This window comes from Erinaceus europaeus, chromosome 15 (assembly GCF_950295315.1).
Source record: "Erinaceus europaeus chromosome 15, mEriEur2.1, whole genome shotgun sequence".
Taxonomy (NCBI): Eukaryota; Metazoa; Chordata; class Mammalia; order Eulipotyphla; family Erinaceidae; genus Erinaceus; species Erinaceus europaeus.
Genome location: NC_080176.1, coordinates 24,833,493 through 24,855,197, shown reverse-complemented (window position 1 = coordinate 24,855,197; position 21,705 = coordinate 24,833,493). Strand labels below are relative to the sequence as shown.

Genomic DNA, 21,705 nt, shown 5'->3' with positions numbered 1-21,705 from the left:
AAAAATTAAATAATATAGTTTTTTTAAAGTTTTTATTTATTAATGAGAAAGACAGGAGGAAAGAAAGAGCCAGACATCACTCTGGCACATGTGCTGCCAGGGATCGAACTTGGGACCTCATGCTTGAGAGTCCAAAGCTTTTATCACTGCGCCACCTCCCGGACCACAATAATATAGTTTCTAACAGGATGAGAAAACTATTTACTCTGAAACATAAGGACAAAATCTCAACAGAAGATACAAAGACATGAATAGAAGCAATAAAGTTTAGGATCTAAATGGTTCAGGATGTGGTAAGAACAAGGTATGTTCAGTAGACTAAGATGGCAACCAATTAAGGGGTTTCAAAGGTGATAGTAGGGAAATAGTTGAAAATAATTATAGATAAACAACTTAATGGGGACATACTATAACTTGTAGGGAATAAGGGACAAAATAGCTCATCAAAAGTAAGAAGGATCTCTTCATTGTGACTGCCTAGTCAGCTACAACTTGGCTCAACAATTCAACTTTGGGAGTCAGGCAGTAGCACATGGCGCAAAGCACAAGGACTAGTGGAAGGATCCCAGTTCGAGCCCCGGCTCCCCACCTGCAGGGGAGTTGCTTCACAGGCGGTGAAGCAGGTCTGCAGGTGTCTATCTTTCTCTCCCTCTCTGTCTTCCCCTCCTCTCTCCATCCTATCTAACAACAACGACATCAATAACAACAACAACAATAAAAAAACAAGGGCAACAAAAGGAAAATAAATAAATAAATAAATTTTTAATTCAACTTTAAATCCCAATTAATTCCATCTACATGGATCTAACTTACTCACCTGAACAGTCATCTCTTAAGGCTTCTCTATTCTTATTTTCCAGATCAAAGACCTGTAGATCTTGCTCGAGCTGGGTGATCCCCTCAGGCTTGGTAACTGGAAGTCCTGCTTATAGAGAAGGAAATGGGATATAGTGACTTGTTCCCAGACAGCAGTCACTCCCTACCCCATCCCTTAATTCTTAATAGGAAGAGAAGATACCAGAAAGGTCTGAAAAGGAGGGTAAAGACCCTCTACAAGGAGCTTATATTTGTGCTTATAAATAGGTGTGTGAAAAGGCAAACTAATGATTTATGAAAGCAGTACTAACTTAAACATTACTCAGACGAGAGAATTTGTGCATGGGTATATGTCTTTTTTTTTTTTAAGATTTTATTTATTTATGAGAAAGATGTGAGGAGAAAGAAAGAACCAGACATCACGCTGGCACATGTGCTGTTGGGGATCGAACTCGGGACCTCACGCTTGAGAGTCCAAAGCTTTACCACTGCGCCACCTCCCGGACCACGGTATGTCCGTCTTCACAGACCTTATTGTTACTCTTCATCTGTTAACTGTACATCAACCCAAGTATCACACCTGGTCAAAATAAGGTCATCAAAATACAATTTTGCTGAACTGGAGAAAGATGAATACCAGCCACCTATTGACTGGCAAGCTAACCTGCAGCAACAGAATTATTGAAGGTGGAATAAATAATCCAAGGACCAATTTCAACAAACAATACACTTCAGTGTGCATAAGAAAACAAAAGAATCACATAACACATCCTTACTCATTAGGAACTTACACTCTTGTTTAACACTTAAGTTGAGGATGGAGAGTCTAGGCAGATGAACTATATTCTCAAGAACGGGGCCAGGCAGTGACATACCTGCTTAAGTGCGCACACATTATAGTGCACAAGGACCCAGGTTCAAGCCTGCAGAGGGAAAGCTTCAGGAGTAGTGAAGAGAGGCTGTAGATATCTCCCTTTCCCTCTCTGCCTCCTCCAATAATGATTTTTTTAAGTATTAAAAAAAAAAAAAAGAACCATACACGCTAGCTGGAAGACATGTAAACTAAAATACCATATAGTGGGGGAAAAGTGTGTTTTCACATAAAATGCTCTTTCTCTGGCTTGCATAAAAGACAACTAAGACAGGATATCTTTGTTATTAAATTATCTTTATTTATTTATTGGATAAAGATAGCCAGAAATCGAGAGGGGAGAAGGAGATAGGGAGACAGAAGGGAGTTGGGCGGTAGCGCAGCGGGTTAAGCACACATGGTGCAAAGTGCAAGGACCGGAGTAAGGATCCCAGTTTGAGCCCCCATCTCCCCACCTGCAGGGGAGTCACTTCACAAGCAGTGAAGCAGGTCTGCAGGTGTCTCTCTTTCTCTACCCCTCTGTCTTCCCCTTCTCGCCCCATTTCTCTCTGTCCTATCCAAAAATGACATCAATAACAACAATAAAAACTACAACAATAAAACAAGGGCAACAAAAGGGAATAAATAGAATTTAAAAAATTTAAAAAGAGAGGGAGACAGACAACTGCAGCCCTGCCTCACTACTCGCAAAGCTTTCTCCCTACAGGTGAGGACTGGGGTCTTGAACCCAGGTCCTTGTGCATTGTAATAAGTGCTCTCAACCAAGTGTGCCACCACTGAGCCCCCAAAATAGCTTTTTTTAAAAAAAGAATTTATTTATTCATGAGAAAGATAGGTGGAGAAAGAGAAAGAACCAGACATCACTCTGGTACATGAGCTGACAGGGATTGAACTCGGGACCTCATGGTTGAAAATCCAATGCTATATCCATCCACTGTGCCACCTCCTGGACCACAAGAATATCTTTTTTATATTTATTTATTTTCCCTTCTGTTGCCCTTGTTTTTTTATTGTTGTTGTAGTTATTATTGTTGTTATTGATATCATCATTGTTAGATGAGACAGAGAGAAATGGAGAGAGGAAGGGAAGACAGAGAGGGGGAGAGAAAGAGACACCTGCAGACCTGCTTCACCGCCTGTGAAGGTACTCCCCTGCAGGTGGGGAGCCAGGGGCTCAAACCCAGATCCTTACGCCGATCCTTGCGCTTCGCGCCAAGTGCACTTAACCCGCATAATCTGCTTTCTTAGAAGCAGTGTGTCTCTTGCTCTGGCTTGTGATAGTATGGGGAATTGAACATGAGACTTTGGAGCTTCAGGCCTGAAAGGCTTTTGCATAACCATTATACTACCTCTTCACCTTTTGCTTTTTTCTATAAAAGATATTCTGGGGGTCAGGAGTCGGGCGGTAGCGCAGTGGGTTAAGTGCACGTGGCGCAAAGCACAAGGACCAGCATAAGGATCCCAGTTTGAGCCTCCAGCTCCCCACCTGCAGGGGAATCACTTCACAGGTGGTGAAGCAGGGCTACAGGTGTCTATCCTTCTCTACCCCTCTCTGTCTTCCCCTCCTCTCTCCATTTCTCTCTGTCCTATCTAACAATGATGACATCAATAACAACAATGAAAAAACAGCAATGGCAACAAAAGGGAAAATAAATAAATAAAATGAAAAAAAAAAGTTAAAAAAAAGAAAGCAGATTATGGTATCAAAGAGGCAGCTGTTACACATGCTCAGCTTCTAGAGGCTCATACAAGATTAGCTCATGCCCCTTATCTCCAAAAGCCCTTCTCTCCATTTACTAAATGTCTATAAAATGTATTATCTGGTCTGGGAGGTAGCACAGTGGATAAAGCATCAGACCCTCAAGCATGAGGTCCTGAGTTCAATCCCTGGCAGCACATGTACCAGAGTGATGTCTGGTCCTTTCTCTCTCTTCCTATCTTTCTCATCAATCAATAAAAGATTTATTAAAAAATGCATCATCTGTTCCTCTTTTCCTGAATTGTAAGAATGATAGAGTTCATACATTTTAATTGGCCTCAGATATTATCACCCTTCTTGATTTATTAGTTTCTTGAGTACATCCTCATATATCTTATACCATGTGCTTTCTCTTTTTACAGAAATATTTTATTTATTTACTAATGAAAGAGAGGAGAGAACCAGAGCATTAATCTAGCATGTGATGCCAAGGACCAAATTTGTTGTCTCATGCATGAAAACCCAACACCTAATCCACTGTATTGCCTCCCATGCCACTATCATGCATTTCTTTGGATCCATTTATTTTAGAGTGACAGCTGAGTGCCAAATCCATGCCAAAGTGTCAACACAGGACAACCTGTGTTTTGAAAAGGGCAGAGGCCCAGAAATATAATGAGTAGCGGCCCTCTCTGCCTCCCCATGAGAACTTACCTGCATGGAAATGAGAACACACACAAGAAAGGTATTTCTCTTCCTGGAGACTTACTTAGTTCAGGTCCTCCATATCAATAAACTTGGTTTAAGTTTAAAAAGAAGTCAGAAGGGAGCTGGGTGGTAGTGCAGCGGGTTAAGCACAAGTGGCACAAAGCGCAAGGACTGGCGTAAGGATCCTGGTTTGAGTCCCGACTCCCCACCTGCAGGGAAGTCGCTTCACAAGCGCTGAAGCAGGTCTGCAGGTGTCTGTCTTTCTCTCCCCCTCTGTCTTCCCCTCCTCTCTCCATTTCTCTCTGTCCTATCCAACAACAATGACATCATCAACAACAACAATAACTACAACAATAAAACAACAAGGGCAACAAAAGGGAATATTTTTTAAAATAATAAATAAAAATTAAAAATAAAGAATAAATAACTGCCAGGAACAGTGGATTCTTTGTGCAGTCACTTCTTCTTCTAGCGTCTGCCCTGTGCAGTCACTAAACACTAGCAATACCCTGTCGGCAATAAAATAAAGGTAAATTAAGCTGGAGAGACAACATGATGGTTATGTAAGAAGACTTTCATGCCTGAGGCTCTGAGGTCCCAGATTCAATCTCCAGCACCACCATCAGCCAGAACTGAGCAGGGCTCTGGTGCATGCCTCTGCCTGCACACACCTATCTCTATTGCTCTCATTAAAATAAAATAAAATCCAACCCTCTCCTATCTCTCTTGACTAGAGAAAGCCCCTTATTCTTTAAAATATAAGTTGAGGGACCAGGCGTTGGTGCACCTGGTTAAGCGCACACATTGCAGTGCACAAGGATCCAGGTTCAAGCCCCTGGTCCCCACCTGCAGGGGGAAAGCTTCACGAGTGGTGAAGCAGGACTGCAGGTGTCTGTCTCTCCCTCTCTATCTCCTCCACCCCTCTCAATTTCTGTCTGTATCTAATAAATAAAAATAATAATAAATAAAAAGATTTAAATAAAATATATATAAGTTGAAAATAAAAAGTTAAAGTGGCATAAAGCAGTAAGCATTCTGCTCCAAATTCACAAAGCATAATTTTAATATATGAAGGTGTTTCTAAGTACTTAATAACTAAAATAAATTTTGATCTATTTACTCTATACTTTCATTTATAATTTATGTATAACAAAAAGGATCATCTTCCTGTGAGGCAAGGATTTGATTTTAGATTCATGTCAAAAATAACATTCTCAGGGGGTGGGGGTGGGAGGAGGGGTTCATGTCCTGGAACATGATGGCAGAGGAGGACCTACTGGGGGTTGTATTGTTACGTGGAAATGTTATGCATATACAAGCTATTGTATTTTACTATTGGCTATAAACCATTAATCTCCCAATAAAGAAATTTAAAAGAAAAGGTAACACTGTAAGGTATAAACCAAAATGCCTAGAAAACAGAGAAGACTGCAATTTAGAGACAAAGGAAAAATATTTCCACTCTGGAGACTCCAGTGTCCCAGATACAACCTCCAGTACCACCATCAGCCAGAGCTAAGCAGCACTCTGGTAAAAATTAACAAATTAAAATAACAAGTTACTTATATGATCAAAATAGTAAGCTTAAGGGGGCCAGGTGGTGGTGCACCTGGTTGAGCACACCTGTTATAATGCTCAAAGACCCAGGTTTGAGTCCCTAGTCCGCACCCGAAGAAGGAAAGCTTTGCAAGTGGTGACGCAGGGCTGCAGGTGTCTCTCTGTCTCTCTCCCTCTCTATCTCCCCCTTCCCTCTCAATTTCTGGCTATCTCTATCCAATAAACAAATAAAGATAAAAAAAAATAGTAAGCTAAAGTTTGCATAAGCATTTGGTAGATGTAAAATACCTTGCCAAGATATTTATGAGCTTTCATTCAATATCACAACACTGAGAAACTATTATTGTACCCATCTCATAACAGGAAAACCAAGACTCAGGGAGTTTAGATAACATATTCAATGTATAATTAATTGAAGCTGGAACTCAAACCCAATCTTTTTTTTTTTCCACCAAGGTGAACTCTGGGACTTAGTGCCTGCACAATGAAACCACTATTCCTGGTCTTTCTTTCTTTTTATTTGCAAGGACAGAGAGAATTTTTGGAACGTGTGTGCTCAACCAGGTGCGCCACAGCCTGGCCCGTTAGAGAGAATTTTTGAGAGAGGAAGACAAAGAGGAGAAAGGCAGAGAGACATGTACAATACTTGCTTCATCGCTCGTGAAGTTTCCTTCTTGCAGAGTGGAGGGGGGGTTGAACCCAGGTCTTTACCCAGTTATGCTGTGCTTAATCACATCACTGTCCAGCCTCCTCACACCCACCCTTATAAAAAAAACCTGGCTTTTTATAATTTTTTATTATTTTTACTTATGGGATAGAGACAGAGAAAATCAAGAGGGAAGGGGCTTGAACCACTTCAGGAAGCTTCCCCCATGCAGGTGGGGACCAGGGGCTTGAACCTGGGTCCTTGCACGTGGTAATGTGTGTGCTTTACTAAATGCACCATAGCCCACCTCCCCCCCCCAAAAGGTGAACTTTTTAAAAAACATAAAAACAGGGAGTCGGGCGGTAGCGCAGCGGGTTAAGTGCACGTGGCGCAAAGCGCAAGGGCCGGCATAAGGATCCCGGTTCAAACCCCTGGCTCTCCACCTGCAGGGGAGTCACTTCACAATCGGTGAAGCATGCCTGCAGGTGTCTGTCTTTCTCTCCCGTCTTCCTCTCCTCTCTCAATTTCTCTCTGTCCTATCCAACAACGATGACATCAATAACAACAACAAAACAAGAAGGGCAGTGAAAGGAAGTAAAAAAAATAAAAACAGTGAGACAGGGAGTCGGGTGATAGCGCAGCAGGTTAAGCACACGTGGCGCAAGCTCAAGGACCGGCGTAAGGATCCTGCTTGGAGCCCCCAGCTCCCCACCTACAGGGAGTCGCTTCAAAGGCAGTGAAGCAGGTATGCAAGTGTCTTATCTTTCTCTCCCCCTCTCTAGATTCCCCCTCTTCTCTCCATTTCTCTCTGTCCTATCCAACAACGACAACATCAATAACAACAACAATAATAACTACAACAGTAAAACAACAAGGGCAACAAAAGGGAATAAATTTTTTTTAAAAGTGAGACAATGAGTAGAAAGATACATGGAAAGAAACTATGTGTCAGTTTACATAATTTGCTCAGTGTTTTACAACTGCACAACAGAGCCTAGACCTGATTCCACAGTGAAATTCTTCCCACTCTAATGAAGGGTGACAAAGTATTAATGAAGTTTTCTTGCCATTGGCCTGAGTGTCTTTTTACCTAAATTCAAGTCAAAATTCTGTACTTTCAAAATATGTAATTGTGGGGGGCAGGTGATAACACACCCAGTAAAGCGCTTAAGTTACCATGCTTGAGGATCCAGGTTCAAGTACCTGGTCCCCACCTGCAAGGGAAAAGATTCTGATCAATGAAACAGTGCTGCAGATGTCTCTCCCCTTTTCCAAGCCCCTATTTCTGTCTCTATCAATGTCTATGCCTATGTGTGTATATGTATGTGTGTATACACACACACACAAGAAAATGACCACCAGATGCAGGGGAGCCACTGGATAGTCACTGAGGCCCAACAATAACCCTGGTGGCAAAATAAATAAATAAGAATAATAGCAAGGGTCCTAGAGAGACAGCTCACTAGATAGGGTAAGCTTGCTATGTTTGTGGCTCAGGTTTGAGCCCAGTACCACGTAAGTGTACCACAGCACCAGGGAAGTTCCATGGTATCTCTCTCTCTCCTTATCTACACCTACCAGTCTGAGAGCAATCAAGTCATGTATATATCAGCCCTGGCTCCACAAAACAAGTAAATGTGTGTATGTATGTATGCACTTGCTTTAAAAGTTTTTAATCTAAATTTACCTTTTTTTAATTGTTTTAATTCATTCCCTTTTGTTGCCCTTGTTGTTTTTATTGTTGTAGTTACGATTGTTGTTATTGATGTTGTTGTTGTTGGATAGGACAGAGAGAAATGGAAAGAGGAGGGGAAGACAGAGAGGGGGAGAGAAAGACAGACACCTGCAGACCTGCTTCACTGCCTGTGAAGCGACTCCTGCAGGTGAGGAGCCAGAGGCTGGAACCGGGATACTTATGCTGGTTCTTGCTTTGCACCATGTGCGCTTAACCCACTGCGCTACTGCCCGACTCCCTTTAATTTTACTTTTTTGTTTTTATCAGAATACTGCTAAACTCTGGCTTATGGTGGTGCTGAGGATTGAACCTGGGATCTTCGGTGCCTCAGGAATGAATGTCTTTTTGCATCATTATTATGCTATCTCACCAGCCCTAAGATTACTTTTTTTTAATTATTTACTTATTTACTGGATAGAGACAAAGAGAAATTGAGAAAGATATATAGATAGAGATATATAGAAATAGAGGGGCCAGGTGGTGGCACACCTGGTTAAGTGTTTAAGTTACAGTGTGTAAGGACTGAGGTTCAAGCTCCTGGTCGCCACCTGCAGGGGGGAAGCTTCATGAGTGGTAAAGCAGGGCTTCAGGTGTCTCTCTGTCTCTCTCTATCTCCTGATGCCCTCTCAGTTTCTGTTTCTATCCAATAATAAATAAATATTTCTTTAAAAGAGAAAGAAACAGAGACACCTGCAGTACTGCTTCACCATTTGTGAAGCTTCTCCCCTGCAGGTGGGGACCAGGGGCTTGAACGGGCTTGAACCCTAGTCTGTACATTATAACATGTGCACTCAAACAGGTGTGCCAACACCCAGCCCCCTAAAATGACTGTATGAAAACTTTAAACATTGACTAAATCTTGTAGTCTCAAGTCAGAGACACCTCACCAAGTAGGGCACATGACTTGTCCTGTGCATGGCCCAGGCCTGAACCCCAGTGCCATACAGAAGAATAATGCTGCGGTAATACACAAAGTTCCAGAGCTGTCATGCCCCTCAACCCTCATGTATGTGTATGTGTGTGTTTAAATGAAAAAGCATCCCATAGTGGTAAAATCACACACATGTGCCAAGCTTCAGCTAAGCAAAATTAAACCCTGACATTCTGTTTAGATTCCACTTAATCTGATTTAAAAAAAAAAAAAATTTGTTCATTTGTTAATGAGCAAGAAGAGAGAATCAGAGCATCACCTGATATCTGCAATGCCAAGGATCAAATTCAGGGCCTTATGCTTCTCAGGCAATCTACAGGATGTGTCACCTCTCAGCACATCTGATCTTTAAAAATAACATTGAATACACTAAGGAAAGGTAGAAACAGGCTGGGGGTACGGATCGACCTGTCAACACCCATGTCCACTGGAGAAGCAATTACAGAAGCCAGAACTCCCACCTTCTGCACCCAGAAAAGAATTTTGGTCCATACTCCCAGAGGAGGAGAAATGTTAGGTGACTAGAGGGCTCTGAAACCCAATTCCATCAGGACCCAGACAGAGAAGAGGAAAAAAGGAAAGATATTCAGAAGTAGTAATAGGTATAGCTGTGACTTAACATGGAAAAGAAGGAAGTACCATAGGAGAAAAAATATAGATATAGACAGATATAGAAATAACCATCAGGGAGTCAGGCTGTAGTGCAGCGGGTTAAGCGCATGTGGCGTGAAGCGCAAGGACCAAAGTAAGGATCCTGGTTCGAGGCCCCGGCTCCCCACCTGCAGGAGAGTCGTTTCACAATCGGTGAAGCGGTCTGCAGGTGTCTTTCTCTCCCCCCGTCTTCCCCTCCTCTCTCCATTTCTCTCTGTCCTATCCAACAACAACAACAATAATAACTACAACAATAAAACAAGGACAACAAAAAGGAATTTAAAAAAAAGTAAAGAAAAAAAAAAAAAGAAATAACCATCAACCCATATCTGTGATGAAGAATCAGTTTTGTTTTCTCTTTCTTTAACTAAAGCAATGCTCAGCTCTGGCTTATGGTGGTATGGAGGATTGAACATGGGACTTTGGAGCCTAAGGCATGAGAGTCACTTTATATAACCATTAACTTTATATAACTACCCATGCCTGATCACTGCAATTTCCAAGGGAGGGAATGGGGACACAGAACTCTGGTGGTGGGAAAGGTATGGAATTGTACCCCTGTTACTTTGTAGTTTTTTTAAATCACTAATAAAAATAAAATATAATAAAGTCATTAGAAAAAATAACATTTAATAAATAAAGAGATGAGGGAGTCAGGCAGTAGCGCAGCAGGTTAAGCGCATATGGTGCAAAGTGCAAGGACCAGCTGAAGGATCCTGGTTCAAGCCCCTGGTTCTCCACCTGCAGGGGAGTCCCTTCACAGGCGGTAAAGCAGGTCTGCAGGTATCTATCTTTCTCTCCCTCTGTCTTCCCTTCCTCTCTCTATTTCTCTCTGTCCTATCCAACAATGACGACATCAATAACAACAATAATAACTACAACAATAAAACAAGGGCAACAAAAGGGAATAAATATTTTTTTAAATAAATAAATAAAGAGATGAAAGAAAACTATCGATGGTTTCACCACTCATACATGGAATTTCTTAGAGATCTGATACACATGAATTTGAAAAAAAAAAAAAGAACCAAGCAAGCTGTAAGACTTGTGAGAACTGGGAGTTGGGCAGTAGCGCAGTGGGCTAAGCACACGTGGCGCAAAGCACAAGGACCGGACCGCCGTGAGGATCCTGGTTCGAGTCCCCAGCTCCCCACCTGCAGGGAAAGCCCTTCCACAGGCGGTAAAGCAGGTCTGCAGGTGTCTATCTTTCTTTCACCCTCTGTCTTCCCTTCCTCTCTCCATTTCTCTCTGTCCTATCCAACAACTACGATGACATCAATTACAACAATAAAACAATAAGGGCAACAAAAAGGAAATAAAAAAATAAATAAAAAAAAAGACTTGTGAGAACTATGGTGGTTATCTTTGGGAGGCGGGAGGGTGGGGATACAGAACTGTAGTAATGGGCGTGGTGTGGAACTATACACTGTAATCTTACAATCTTGTAACCTACTATTAATCACAATTTTCTTAATTAAAAAAAACAAAAAGCAAAAAATAAATAATATTTAAGGTCTGGGAGATGGTGTAGTGACTAAAGTATTAGATTTGAAAGCACAAGATCCAGCATTTTGTGTACTAGTGTGGTTCTTTCTTCTTGTCCCTCTTGTGTTAATGTAGTTTAAAAATATTAACAATTGGGGGGGGTCCCGCAGTAGCACAGCAGGTTAAGAGCACATGGTGCGAAATGCAAGGACTGGCTTAAGGATCCCAGTTTGGGCCCCAGGCTCCCTACCTGCATGGGGGTCTCTTCACAATCAGTGAAGTAGGTCTGCAGATGTGTATCTTTCTCTCCCCCGTCTTCCCCTCCTCTCTCCATTTCTCTCTGTCCTATCCAATAACAACAACATCAATAACAATAATAACCACAACAACAATAAAACAACAAGGGCAACAAAAGGGGGGAAAAAAAGCCTCCAGGAGCAATGGATTCATGATGCAGGCACCAAGCCCCAGCAATAACTCTGGAGGCAAAAAATAAATATATAATAACAATGTTTAAATTTTACATTATTTGGTTTGTTGCCTATATTCGTATCATCCTAAGACTGTAGTTACCTGGAAGTTTCATGCCTTTCTCAATTGCACTCCTTTGTTTGTTTGGTCATTCCTGGGGCTTCACTGATCCAGGTCAACTTTTTCAGAAAAACAGAGACAGAGAAAGACACCACAGTTGGGCAGGGGAGATAGCATAAAGGCTGTGCCAAAAGACTTTAATGCCTGAGGCTCCAAGGCCCCAGGTTCAATCCCTTGCACCACCATAAACCAGAGCTTATGTTCAGGCAAGGAGGAAGGAGAAAGAGAAGGAAAGGCAGAGGGAAAGGAGGGGAGAGGGAGGGGAGGAAGGAGGGAAAGAGAAGGAGAGAGGGAGGGAGGCAGGCAGGCTGCAGAACTGAATTTTCCCTCAAGTGCAGTGGGGGCTGGATTGGGATGTGCCCATAATAAAGGGCACATAAACCAGCCAAGTGTGCTATCTTGCCAGCCCTCTTTCTGGACTTCAATAAATACACAGAGTATCTTCTTACAAAGTATCTTCTTAGTGGTGCAGTAGATAAACTTGTCAGACTGAGTTCAATTCCTGGTGTTGCATATGCCAGAATGAAGCTCTGGTTTTCTCTCTTTACTTCTTCCTCTGCTCATTAATAAACAAACCTTTAAAATAATAAAATCTCTCCTTAGCAATATTGCTTTTGTGTAGATGCCTACTGCAATGGAGAATACTCCCAAACAACTTTACTTTTGAATGTATGTCCTTTCTGCTTCTAAACTGTGTGACTGAATGTGTATTTACCTAATATATTAGAACATATTGAACTGTCATCATAGTATAACCCATGCAATTAAAAAAAAAAAATCAGGGAGTCAGGTGGTAGCACAGCGGGTTAAGCATACGTGGCGCAAAGCACAAGGACAGGTTAGGATCCCGGTTTGAGCCCCCCGCTCCCCACCTGCAGGGGAGTCGCTTCACAAGTGGTGAAGCAGGTCTGCAGGCATCTCTCTTGTCTCTCTTCCTATCTCCCCCTTATCTCTCAATTTCTCTGTCTCTATCCAATAACAAATAAATAAATTTTTAAAAATTAAAAAAAAAAAAGATCTTGTACATTTGGACTAATTCTCCTATGGAACAAAATAGTGAAGAAGAAAAAAAAAGACACAGACTTCGAAGTCAGATGTGAATCCAAACCTAGTTCTGACACTGCTTATTTAACTTTTCTGAGTCTCTTCAGGTGTAAAATGCAATAATGCCTATTCACAGAGGTATGGTATGGATTAAATGATATATTTACAGAGCTGTGGCAGTAAAAGACATTTTATGCAAAGTCACTTTTATCTTCATGTTATCAACTTCAAATGCTAAGAGGTCTATGCCAAGCATTTCTGATTTATCCTAACTGAATTCTGACAAGCATGTTTCTAGCACTGTCACCTATAGACACCTATAGGCCACTGTGTCCCATGTGAGATGCAATCTAGGCCTCTTTTAGAATCTAACTTTCCAGGACAGAGCCAGAATATCAAGTTAATATTTCACACATTGTCAACAAAAATGCTTTTTGGAGCTGGTGACAAAATTTGACTGTTTTATCTACTTTTTTTTTTTCCTTAAGGGTTTGGGTAGGTAGGTGGGTGATCTCCAGGGCTTCACTCCAGCTTGACTGGGGCTGGGGTAGAGGAGAGAAGAATAACAATGGACACAGAAAAAGCCGCACACTACCCAAGTTAGCTATCTTGCTGGCCCTTTACCTACTTTTTCAATCACCAACTCATGCAACCTGAGAGGTGGCACTGGACTCTCAAGTATGAGGTCCTGAGTTTGATCCCTAGGAATGTACATGCCAGAATGGTACTCTGGTTCTTTCTCATAAATCCTTTTTTTGAAGTGTAGGGGAGACAGTATAATAGTTATGCAGCTCTTTCCTTCTCTGTCTCTCCCTTCCGCTCAATTTCTGACTGTCTCTATCCAATAAATAAATAATTTTTTAAAAGTTATGTGATGTGGTCCGGGACATGGCGCAGTGGTAAAGCTTTGGACTCTCAAGCATGAGGTCCTGAGTTCGAGCCCCAGCAACACACGTGCCAGAATGATGGCTGGTTCTTTCTCTCTCCTCCTATCTTTCTCATAAATAAATAAAATCTTTAAAAAAAAAAAAAAAGTTATGTGGTCCAGGAGGTGGTGCAGTGGATAGCACTGGATTCTCAACCATGAGGTCCTGAGTTTGATCCCCAGCAGCACATGTACCAGAGTGATGTCTGGTTCTCTCTCACCTCTTCTTTTTCTCATGAATAAATAAATTTTTAAAAAATTGTTATGCAAACAGACTCTGAAGACTGAGGCTCCAAAGTCCATGATTCAGTCCCTCATACCATCATAAGCCAGAGCTGAGCAGGGCTCTGGGGAAAAAAAAAAAGTGGGGGACCGGGTGGTAGTACAGCAAGTTAAGCACATGGCTCAAAGCACAAGGACCAGTGTAGGGATCCAGGTTCCAGCCCCCAGCACCCCATCTGCTGGGGGGGGGGGGTGTTGCTTCACAAGCAGTGAAGCAGCTCTGCAGGTGTCTATCTCTCCCCCTCCTCTCGATTTCTCTCTGTCCTATCAAACAGCAACAACAACCACAACAAGGGCAACAAAATGGATAAAATGGCGTCCAGGAGCAGTGGATTTGTAGTGTAAGCATCAAGCCCCAGCTCAACCCTGGAGACAAGAAAAGAAACAAAGAGAGAGAGAGAGAAAGGAAAGAAAGAAAGAGAAAGAAAGTGGTTCAGGGTATCTCTAGGGGCCAGACAAACCCAGCTGAACACATATTATGAAGCATAAGGACCCAGATTCAAGCCCCAGGTTCCCCCTGCAGAGGAGTTTCATAAGTGGTGAAGCAGGGCTGCAGGTGTCTCTTTCTCTCTCCCTATCTCCTCCTACCCTCTCAATTTGTTTCTATCCAACAAATAATAAAATTTTTTAAACTTCATTTTAAATCAACTATTCATACTGTATACATTTACTACCAAATTGTGAAAGTATGTAACCTAAGGGCCAATGTTTGGATGTCTGTGACAAGTACAACTCATAACTACTGCCGTGGGAAAAATGTTAACCAGGGGCCAGGTGGTGGCACATCTGGCTAAGCACTCATGCTATAGCACACAGGGACGAAAGTTCAAGCCCCTGGTCCCTGCCTGCAGGGGGAATGCTTCACGAGTGGTGAAGCAATGCTGCAGGTGTCTTTCTGTCTCTTTATCTTGCCCCTCCCCTCTCAATTTCTCTCTCACTAGCTAGCAAATAAGTAAAATATTTTTTTAAAATATAAAAAATAAAAAGAGTGTTAACCAAAGAAAGGAGGCTGTGAAACTGGGGACTAAATGAGAGATTCTTATTTTACAACACCAAACATTAAGTTAATAAGTGAGTAAACTTGTTTCAGGAGGAATTTGTTGAACTCCTAACTATGGAAATGACTTTCCCAAAGACTGTAAAAATACCAGCTAAGGAGATGATGCCAACTTGGTCACAGAAACAAGTTGAGTAGGAGGGTTTCTCAAATGTGTTTATGTGAGTACAGAGATGACAGAGAAAATGGAAGGAAATTCAGTTAAACTCTTGAGAAGTTTCTTTACTCCAAAAAGCAAACAGATTAACTATTGGCTATTAGGTAATCAATCAGATAAAATTAACAGCAGTTTACAATTACATGTCACTTTATAGCGTTTACAAAGTTGTTAAATATACATTCAATTTGATACCCTGAAATCAAGAAACTGAACTCCTGCCCTCCCCCTTCCCTTTCACCAAGGACAGAGCCAAGCAACTGTTTAAACACATCAATCTGTAGAGCACCACAGAGAATAAGGGGGACTACGGCAGGACCTCGGAGAGGGCTACAAGGACTTAAAAGGAAGAATAGAATGACAAAAATGAAGAGAACCTCGGTCACAGGAGAGTTAGGAAACGGAAGGAGCAGGTTGTGCTCACTACAGAAAAGGGCACACAGCACACATCCTATTAATATGCAAAGATCATAACTGAAGACCTGGAGTTGAACTCTATGGTTTCTCAGAGCATGAGCAGATAGATGACCACCAACCATGGCTTCTGAACTGCATGTAAAATGCATCTGGTTTCAACGAAGGGCTTCCTCAACCCTTTAGAAATTTATCAGAGGTCATTTGAGCAGCTGCAAGTTTACACTCTGGTAGCATCCTGGGAAGCATGTATTCCATCAGTCAAGTTTAAAATCTTACAATCGTGGAAAAGGAGTTTCCGAGCAGGGGCGAGCAATATCGACGGGAAGCCGACACTTGGGCCATCTCTTGGAGATTCCTGCTGAAAGGACTGCAAGTGTTTCTCCAGAGAAAGCACATGCCTGGGTATGACTCAGGGCCGGGCAGGAATTCACATTATGAATCCGGGAGGTGGGAAGGCGAAGAAGTATGCCTACAAAGATCAAAGAGCCAGGAATGGGAAACATACTAAAAACCTTCCCAGTGGGCAGACTGCCTCCCCACAGATAAGAAGACCTCTCTTAATTCCAAGGACAATCAAGAAGACAAAATAGCACCCTGGGTGCTACCAGCATAAGCAAAGCAAGAAGTGTGTGTGGCGGTAGTGGGTGGGGGTGGCAGGGGAGTGCACAGGCAAAAGGTGGAATGAAATACATACATACATAAAAAGGAAGGCAAAAACAGAAAGAGGTGGAAGTATAATGCTCAGTCACATCAAGGGGGCTGCCACAATCCTCAATCAGCCTTCTCTATAGCACCACAGGCAGCCTAAACTCACTTCCATGTCATCCAAGTGTCAAGAGAGACACACATCTGTGGTCCGGGAGGTGGCTCAGTGGCTAAGGTACTAGACTCTCAAGCATGAGGTCCAAAGTTCAATCCCCGGCAGCACATGTACCAGAGTGATGGCTGGTTCTTTCTCTCCTATCTTTCTCATGAATAAATAAATTCTTTAAAAAAAAAAAAGGGGGGGTCAGGCGGTGGCACAGTGGGTTAAGCGCATGTGGCGCAAAGCACAAGGACCGGCATAAGGATCCTGGTTCGAGCCCCCGGCTCCCCACCTGCAGGGGAGTCGCTTCACAGGCGGTGAAGCAGGTCTGCAGGTGTCTATCTTTCTCTCCCCCTGTCTTCCCTTCCTCTCTCCATTTCTCTCTGTCCTATCCAACAACGAACAACATCAACAATGGCAATAATAATCACCACAATGAGGCTACAACAAGGGCAACAAAAGGGGGAAAAAATGGCCTCCAGGAGCAGTGGATTCATGGTGCAGGCACCGAGCCCAGCAATAACCCTGGAGGGAAAAAAAAAAAAAAAAAAGATACACACATCTTAGTGTGAGGAAAAAGTCAGACTTCTGCTGCTCTAGGTGCAGTTAGAATTCTCATCTGAGTAACTCACTGAAAAGTAATCACAGTGAGATCTGCCTTCTAAACAAAATTCCTCAAATTCTGAGCCTGGAGATGAATCTAGGAGTTTCAAAAGAAAAGGAGTGATCTGGGAGGTGAACAATAGATAAAGTGTTGAATTCTCAAACACAAGGTCCCAAAATTCACTCCCTGGCATTGCCTATGCCAGAATGATGCTCTGATTCTGATTCACCCCCCAATAAATTTAAAAAAATAACGGAGGGGTTATTAAGCAAGGATGATTAAGTTTAAAGAAAGAGAGAGAGAGAGATTTCCTCTTTCAAGAAAAATGGGGAGCTCTCAGATATAGGGGCACAGAGATACCAGGAAGGAAAATGTTTGGGTATATGCTGGGAGATCCTAGTCTTTCTCTTATAAAAATAAAATAAAGTAAAATAAAATTTAAAAAAGGCAAAGACAGAGGAGGAGAAAACTTTGGCATAGCACAAGGAAACTTCCCTTTTCTGATATGGAACGACTGCCCCTAAAAAGCATGAAATATAACTAAGAATAAGGAGAATGACTCTTCTTGGAACTATAAAAGGAAACCCATTCCCAGAGGAGATCTTAGAGATGGAGAATTCAGATGTTCCAAGACCTGGAACAGGAGACACACTCAACTTTTCCAGAGACCTCACTCTAACTCAGAAACAAGAAAGTAAAGAAACCCTAAAAGGTTAGCTGAATAATAAGAAAGACAGTCCTTACCCAGTGAGACCACGTTCCCATAATTCTCTAACATCACTTCTCTGTAGAGATCCCTCTGTACAGGGTCCAGGCATCCCCATTCCTCTCGAGTAAGGTGTACAGTCACATCCTCGAATGTCACAAACTCCTGAAATAACACAGCCTAGCTGCTCTGGGGAATAAAGCCACTACAGCATCACGGCCAGAGAATGAAGAGATACAGAAAGTATCCGTTGTGAATTTATAATGGGGAGGAGGGAGAACAAAGTAGAACCTAGGTAGTTAAGTCGCATAACCCTTAACATCTAAGTGCCCATCACAGCATTATGGGTTAAAAAAAAAAAAAAAAAAGTGTTTGCTGGTGGTACTGGGGAAGCAGGAAGGTGGTTAGGATGAAGTCCAGGTCTCTGAAGTGATGAGTTCCCAAACTAGGATTTGCTTTGCCAGGGGGTGGGGGGACGGGGTGGGAAACTGCAGGCAATGCTTTCTGGTGGGGTGAGGAAAGGGCCACACTAAATCAGCAGCAATGGTCCCTGAGGAAAAACAGGGGGTTCCTCAGCTCACCTGGTACCCGGCTGTCAGAAGTGCAGCTGCCTGGTCTCCTGGGCTTCCCTTGTGGGGAAGAGCAGGCACCTGGGGGACAGGTGGAGCTGAGGGAGGAGAAAGGAGCCAAGAGTGAGAGCAGCCCTTCCTAGGGCTCCCTGCCAGAAGAGGGAATCATTGGGACCCTCTGCCACAGTACTCTTATTCCAGTCAAAACAGGAAGCCTTTTTTTTTCAGGTACTGAATGGATCTATCTACTCTGCTCTCTCTTGGCTTCTGTATGCCCTAGGCTGACCTAAGATAGAGAATTTATTGTGAAATTGCACAGTCCCTTTATCCTCAGGACATGACATTCCCTGGCAGACAGGGTCGTGTTAAGCGTGTTTTGCAGCAGAGCAAAGCGCAGAGGCCTGCAGTGGCTTGTCCAGGATGTGGTGATTTAGTTGACTTCTGGAGCTTTCCCAGACACTACTCTGAAAACTTTCTTATGTGAACAGGCATCATCTCTGCAACCAGTGAGTGAGATTCCTGAGAAGGAAAGGTTATGTTTCCTCACAATCCTTTTCATATTCCTACAATGTCCCCTCCATACTCTACACACAGAGTTCAATCTGTGTGGCTGATACACACGTTATTTCAGGCACTGCAGCTGAGCACAAATCATCTATGGCAAGGTTCTTACACAACACAAGTACAAGGCAGACCAACTGACTACAAGACACATGAAGATAGTAACACACCCTCGGGGTGAGATGTAGTCCTTCACAGGGGCACTGTGCTCACCAAGGAGCTATAAAGTTGCTTTCTTGACTCAAATTAGTTACAAAAACTGCAGCTGCAACAAAATGGCAGGTGGCAAAGCACACAAGGTCATGTAGAAGAACTGTTTGAATGGGTAGGAGGAGATGGGGGAGTGGTCCTGAAGCTAAGAGGAAGTAAAAGTGAGGTAAGAGGTTGTGAAATGTAGCAAAAGCGGCGTGTCTTAGAAATGAGTCTGGATGTGATGGTGGGATAAAGGGAAGGCTGCCTGTCTCAAGGACAAACAGCCAAAGCAGAGAATGACAACCACTCTGCTCATTAAAGGCAGACGAGGCCAGGCGGTGGCACACCTGGTAAAAAGCTCTTGCTAGAATGCTCAAGGACGCGGGTTCAAGCCTCTGGTCCCCACCTGCAGGGGAGAAAGCTTCACAAGTGGTGAAGTAATACTGCAGGTCACTCCTCCCGTCTCAATTTCTCTGTCTCTATCTTTTTTTTTAATTATCTTTATTTACTTATTGAATAGAGATAGCCAGAAATTGAGAGGGAAGGGGGAAATAGTGAGGGGGAATGACAGAGAGACACCTGCAGCCCTGCTTCACCACTTGCAAAGCTTTCCCCCTGCAGGTGGGGACCGGGGGCTCGAACCTGGGTCCTCGTGCATTGTAACCTGTGTGCTCAACCAGGTATGCCACCCAGCCCCCTCTGTCTATCTTAAATAAGTAAATATTTAAAGGAGAAAGAAAAGAAGAAAGACGGGCTGTCCTTAACAGAAAGGCCCAGGACTGAGCTGAGTCTTATCTGTCCCTCTTTTCCAGACCTTCCCCTGGGGGCCACCTGAGTTGCTGGACCCCCTCAGATCAGGCCCAGAAGCCCCTCTACACTCCCATTCTCACAGAATGGACGTTTTCTTCCCGCCTTACCCTCAGTGAGTCCCTGCTCCATGTCAGTGTCTTGCCCGAACTGGGGCTCTGGAGACAGATGCCCCAAGTGGGCCTCCACACCCTGGAACTGCCTGCTGGGCAACGCTGCTGTTTCCTGGGCCAGTAGCTCTTCCATCACTGCGCCAGAAGACAATGACCATCCCTGTGGAGTGAGATCAAGAGAAAGTATTTGTTAAGGAGTTAAAAACCACTTTAGCAAAGCCACCTGAAAGGCAGGAGAGACCCCACCAAAACACCTGGGGCTGGATGATTGACCACCTGGAATGCACTGCAGGGAAGGAAAACTGATTAAGCAGTTCCACCTTTTTTTTTTAAGCCAAAAAACACGGCCTCCGTGTGCAATTCCAAGTGGACACAGCAGAGTTCAGAATGCCAGGCCTTTCCAGATGAATAGATAAATGAATAGATCTCAAAACGGCACAACTTCACAGGGGAAAGGCTGCGGCGCTGAGCTGAAAACAAACTGAAATTTGGGGGCCGGAGATAGTTCACCTGGTTAAGTGCACACATATGGTGATAAAGGACCCACGTTGGAACCTGAACTCCCCACCTGCAGGGGGTAGGCTTCACAGTGGAGAAGGACTGCAGGTGTCTCTCTGTCTCTCTTCCTCCCTCTCAATTTCTCTCCGTCCTCTCAAGTATAATAGGAAAAGAAGAAAATCAGGAGAAAAAAAAAAAAAAAGGCCACCAAGTCTCAGTGACAATTCTGGTGGCAACAAATATTTTTTTAAAAAAAAGGTGGGGAGACAGGGTAATGGTTCAGTCTCCAGTGCAGCCATCAGCCAGAGCTGAGCAGGGCTCTGGTCTCTCTCTGTACCTCTCTCAAATAAAAAAGATTAAATAAATAAAGACAAAAGTTAACTTGTGATTGACTGACTAACAGACTTGAAAAATAATGTGGTTGGGGGAGACAGCATAATGGTTATGCAAACAGACTTCATGCCTGAGGCTCCTAAGTCCCAGGTTCAATCCCCCGCACCACCATAAGCCTGAGCTGAGCAGTGCTTTGGTGTGTGTCTCTGTCTCTCTCTCTCTCTCTCTCTCTCTCTGCATCTCTCTCAAAAATAAAATTAATTAAAAGAAATTTATTTATTTAAAAAAAAAGAAAAAAGAAAAATAATGGGGATGGGGGCAGGGGGAGGAGGGCATAATGGAGAGGCAAACAGGCTCTCCTGCCTGAGGCTCCAAAGCCGCAGGTTCAATCCCCGCACAGCCGCCAGCCAGAGCCGAGCAGGGCTCTGGTAATAATAATAATAACAATAACAACAAATCAAAGAATAAAATTAAAAGAAAGCAGCTGACATTCCAGCGCTGCAACAACAAATCAAAGAATAAAATAAAAAGAAAGCAGCTGACATTCCAGCGTTGCTTCCAAGGCTCCGGTGCGAACGCGGAGAAACCAGCGAGCGGACACGGTCCACCCCGAGGGTCACCCACAGGGCGCCCCCAGACGTCCAGTCCAGCGCGGCTCGGGGTCAGGCCCCGGCGCCCACCGCGGGGACGCGGCCGACTGCCCGGCGTCCTTCAGCGCCAAGGACGCGGCCCGCCGCCCGGCCGCCCGGCCGCCCGGCCGCCCCGCCGCCCCGCCGCCCCGCCGCCCGGAGGGAAGCCGCGCCCGCGAGGCCCAGGCGGCCCGAACAGCCCCCGCCCCGGGCCCCGCGGGCCCACGGACGCTGACCCCCCCGGGCCGCCCGGCCGGCCCGGCGCTGCCGCCGCCTCCTCTCGACGAGTGCACTGAGGGACAGCCGCACCGCCACC

General features: G+C 43.8%; 1 protein-coding gene across 11 annotated transcripts in view; it reads right to left on the bottom strand.

Moving 5' to 3' along the window:
* ZNF655 (zinc finger protein 655) overlaps positions 1 to 21,705 on the bottom strand; it is a 31,893-nt gene that overhangs the window by 5,604 nt on the left and 4,584 nt on the right. For 4 of the 11 annotated variants that reach the window (XM_060173331.1, XM_060173329.1, XM_060173335.1 and 1 more), the window contains exons 2-3: positions 19,927 to 20,089; positions 818 to 922 (exon numbers count right to left, since the gene is read on the bottom strand). In XM_060173331.1, coding sequence (XP_060029314.1) covers positions 818 to 922; positions 19,927 to 20,062 — 241 coding nt within the window. In that variant the 5' untranslated portion in view covers positions 20,063 to 20,089. The other 7 variants (XM_060173333.1, XM_007536285.3, XM_016193948.2 and 4 more) reach the window with 7 other exon arrangements.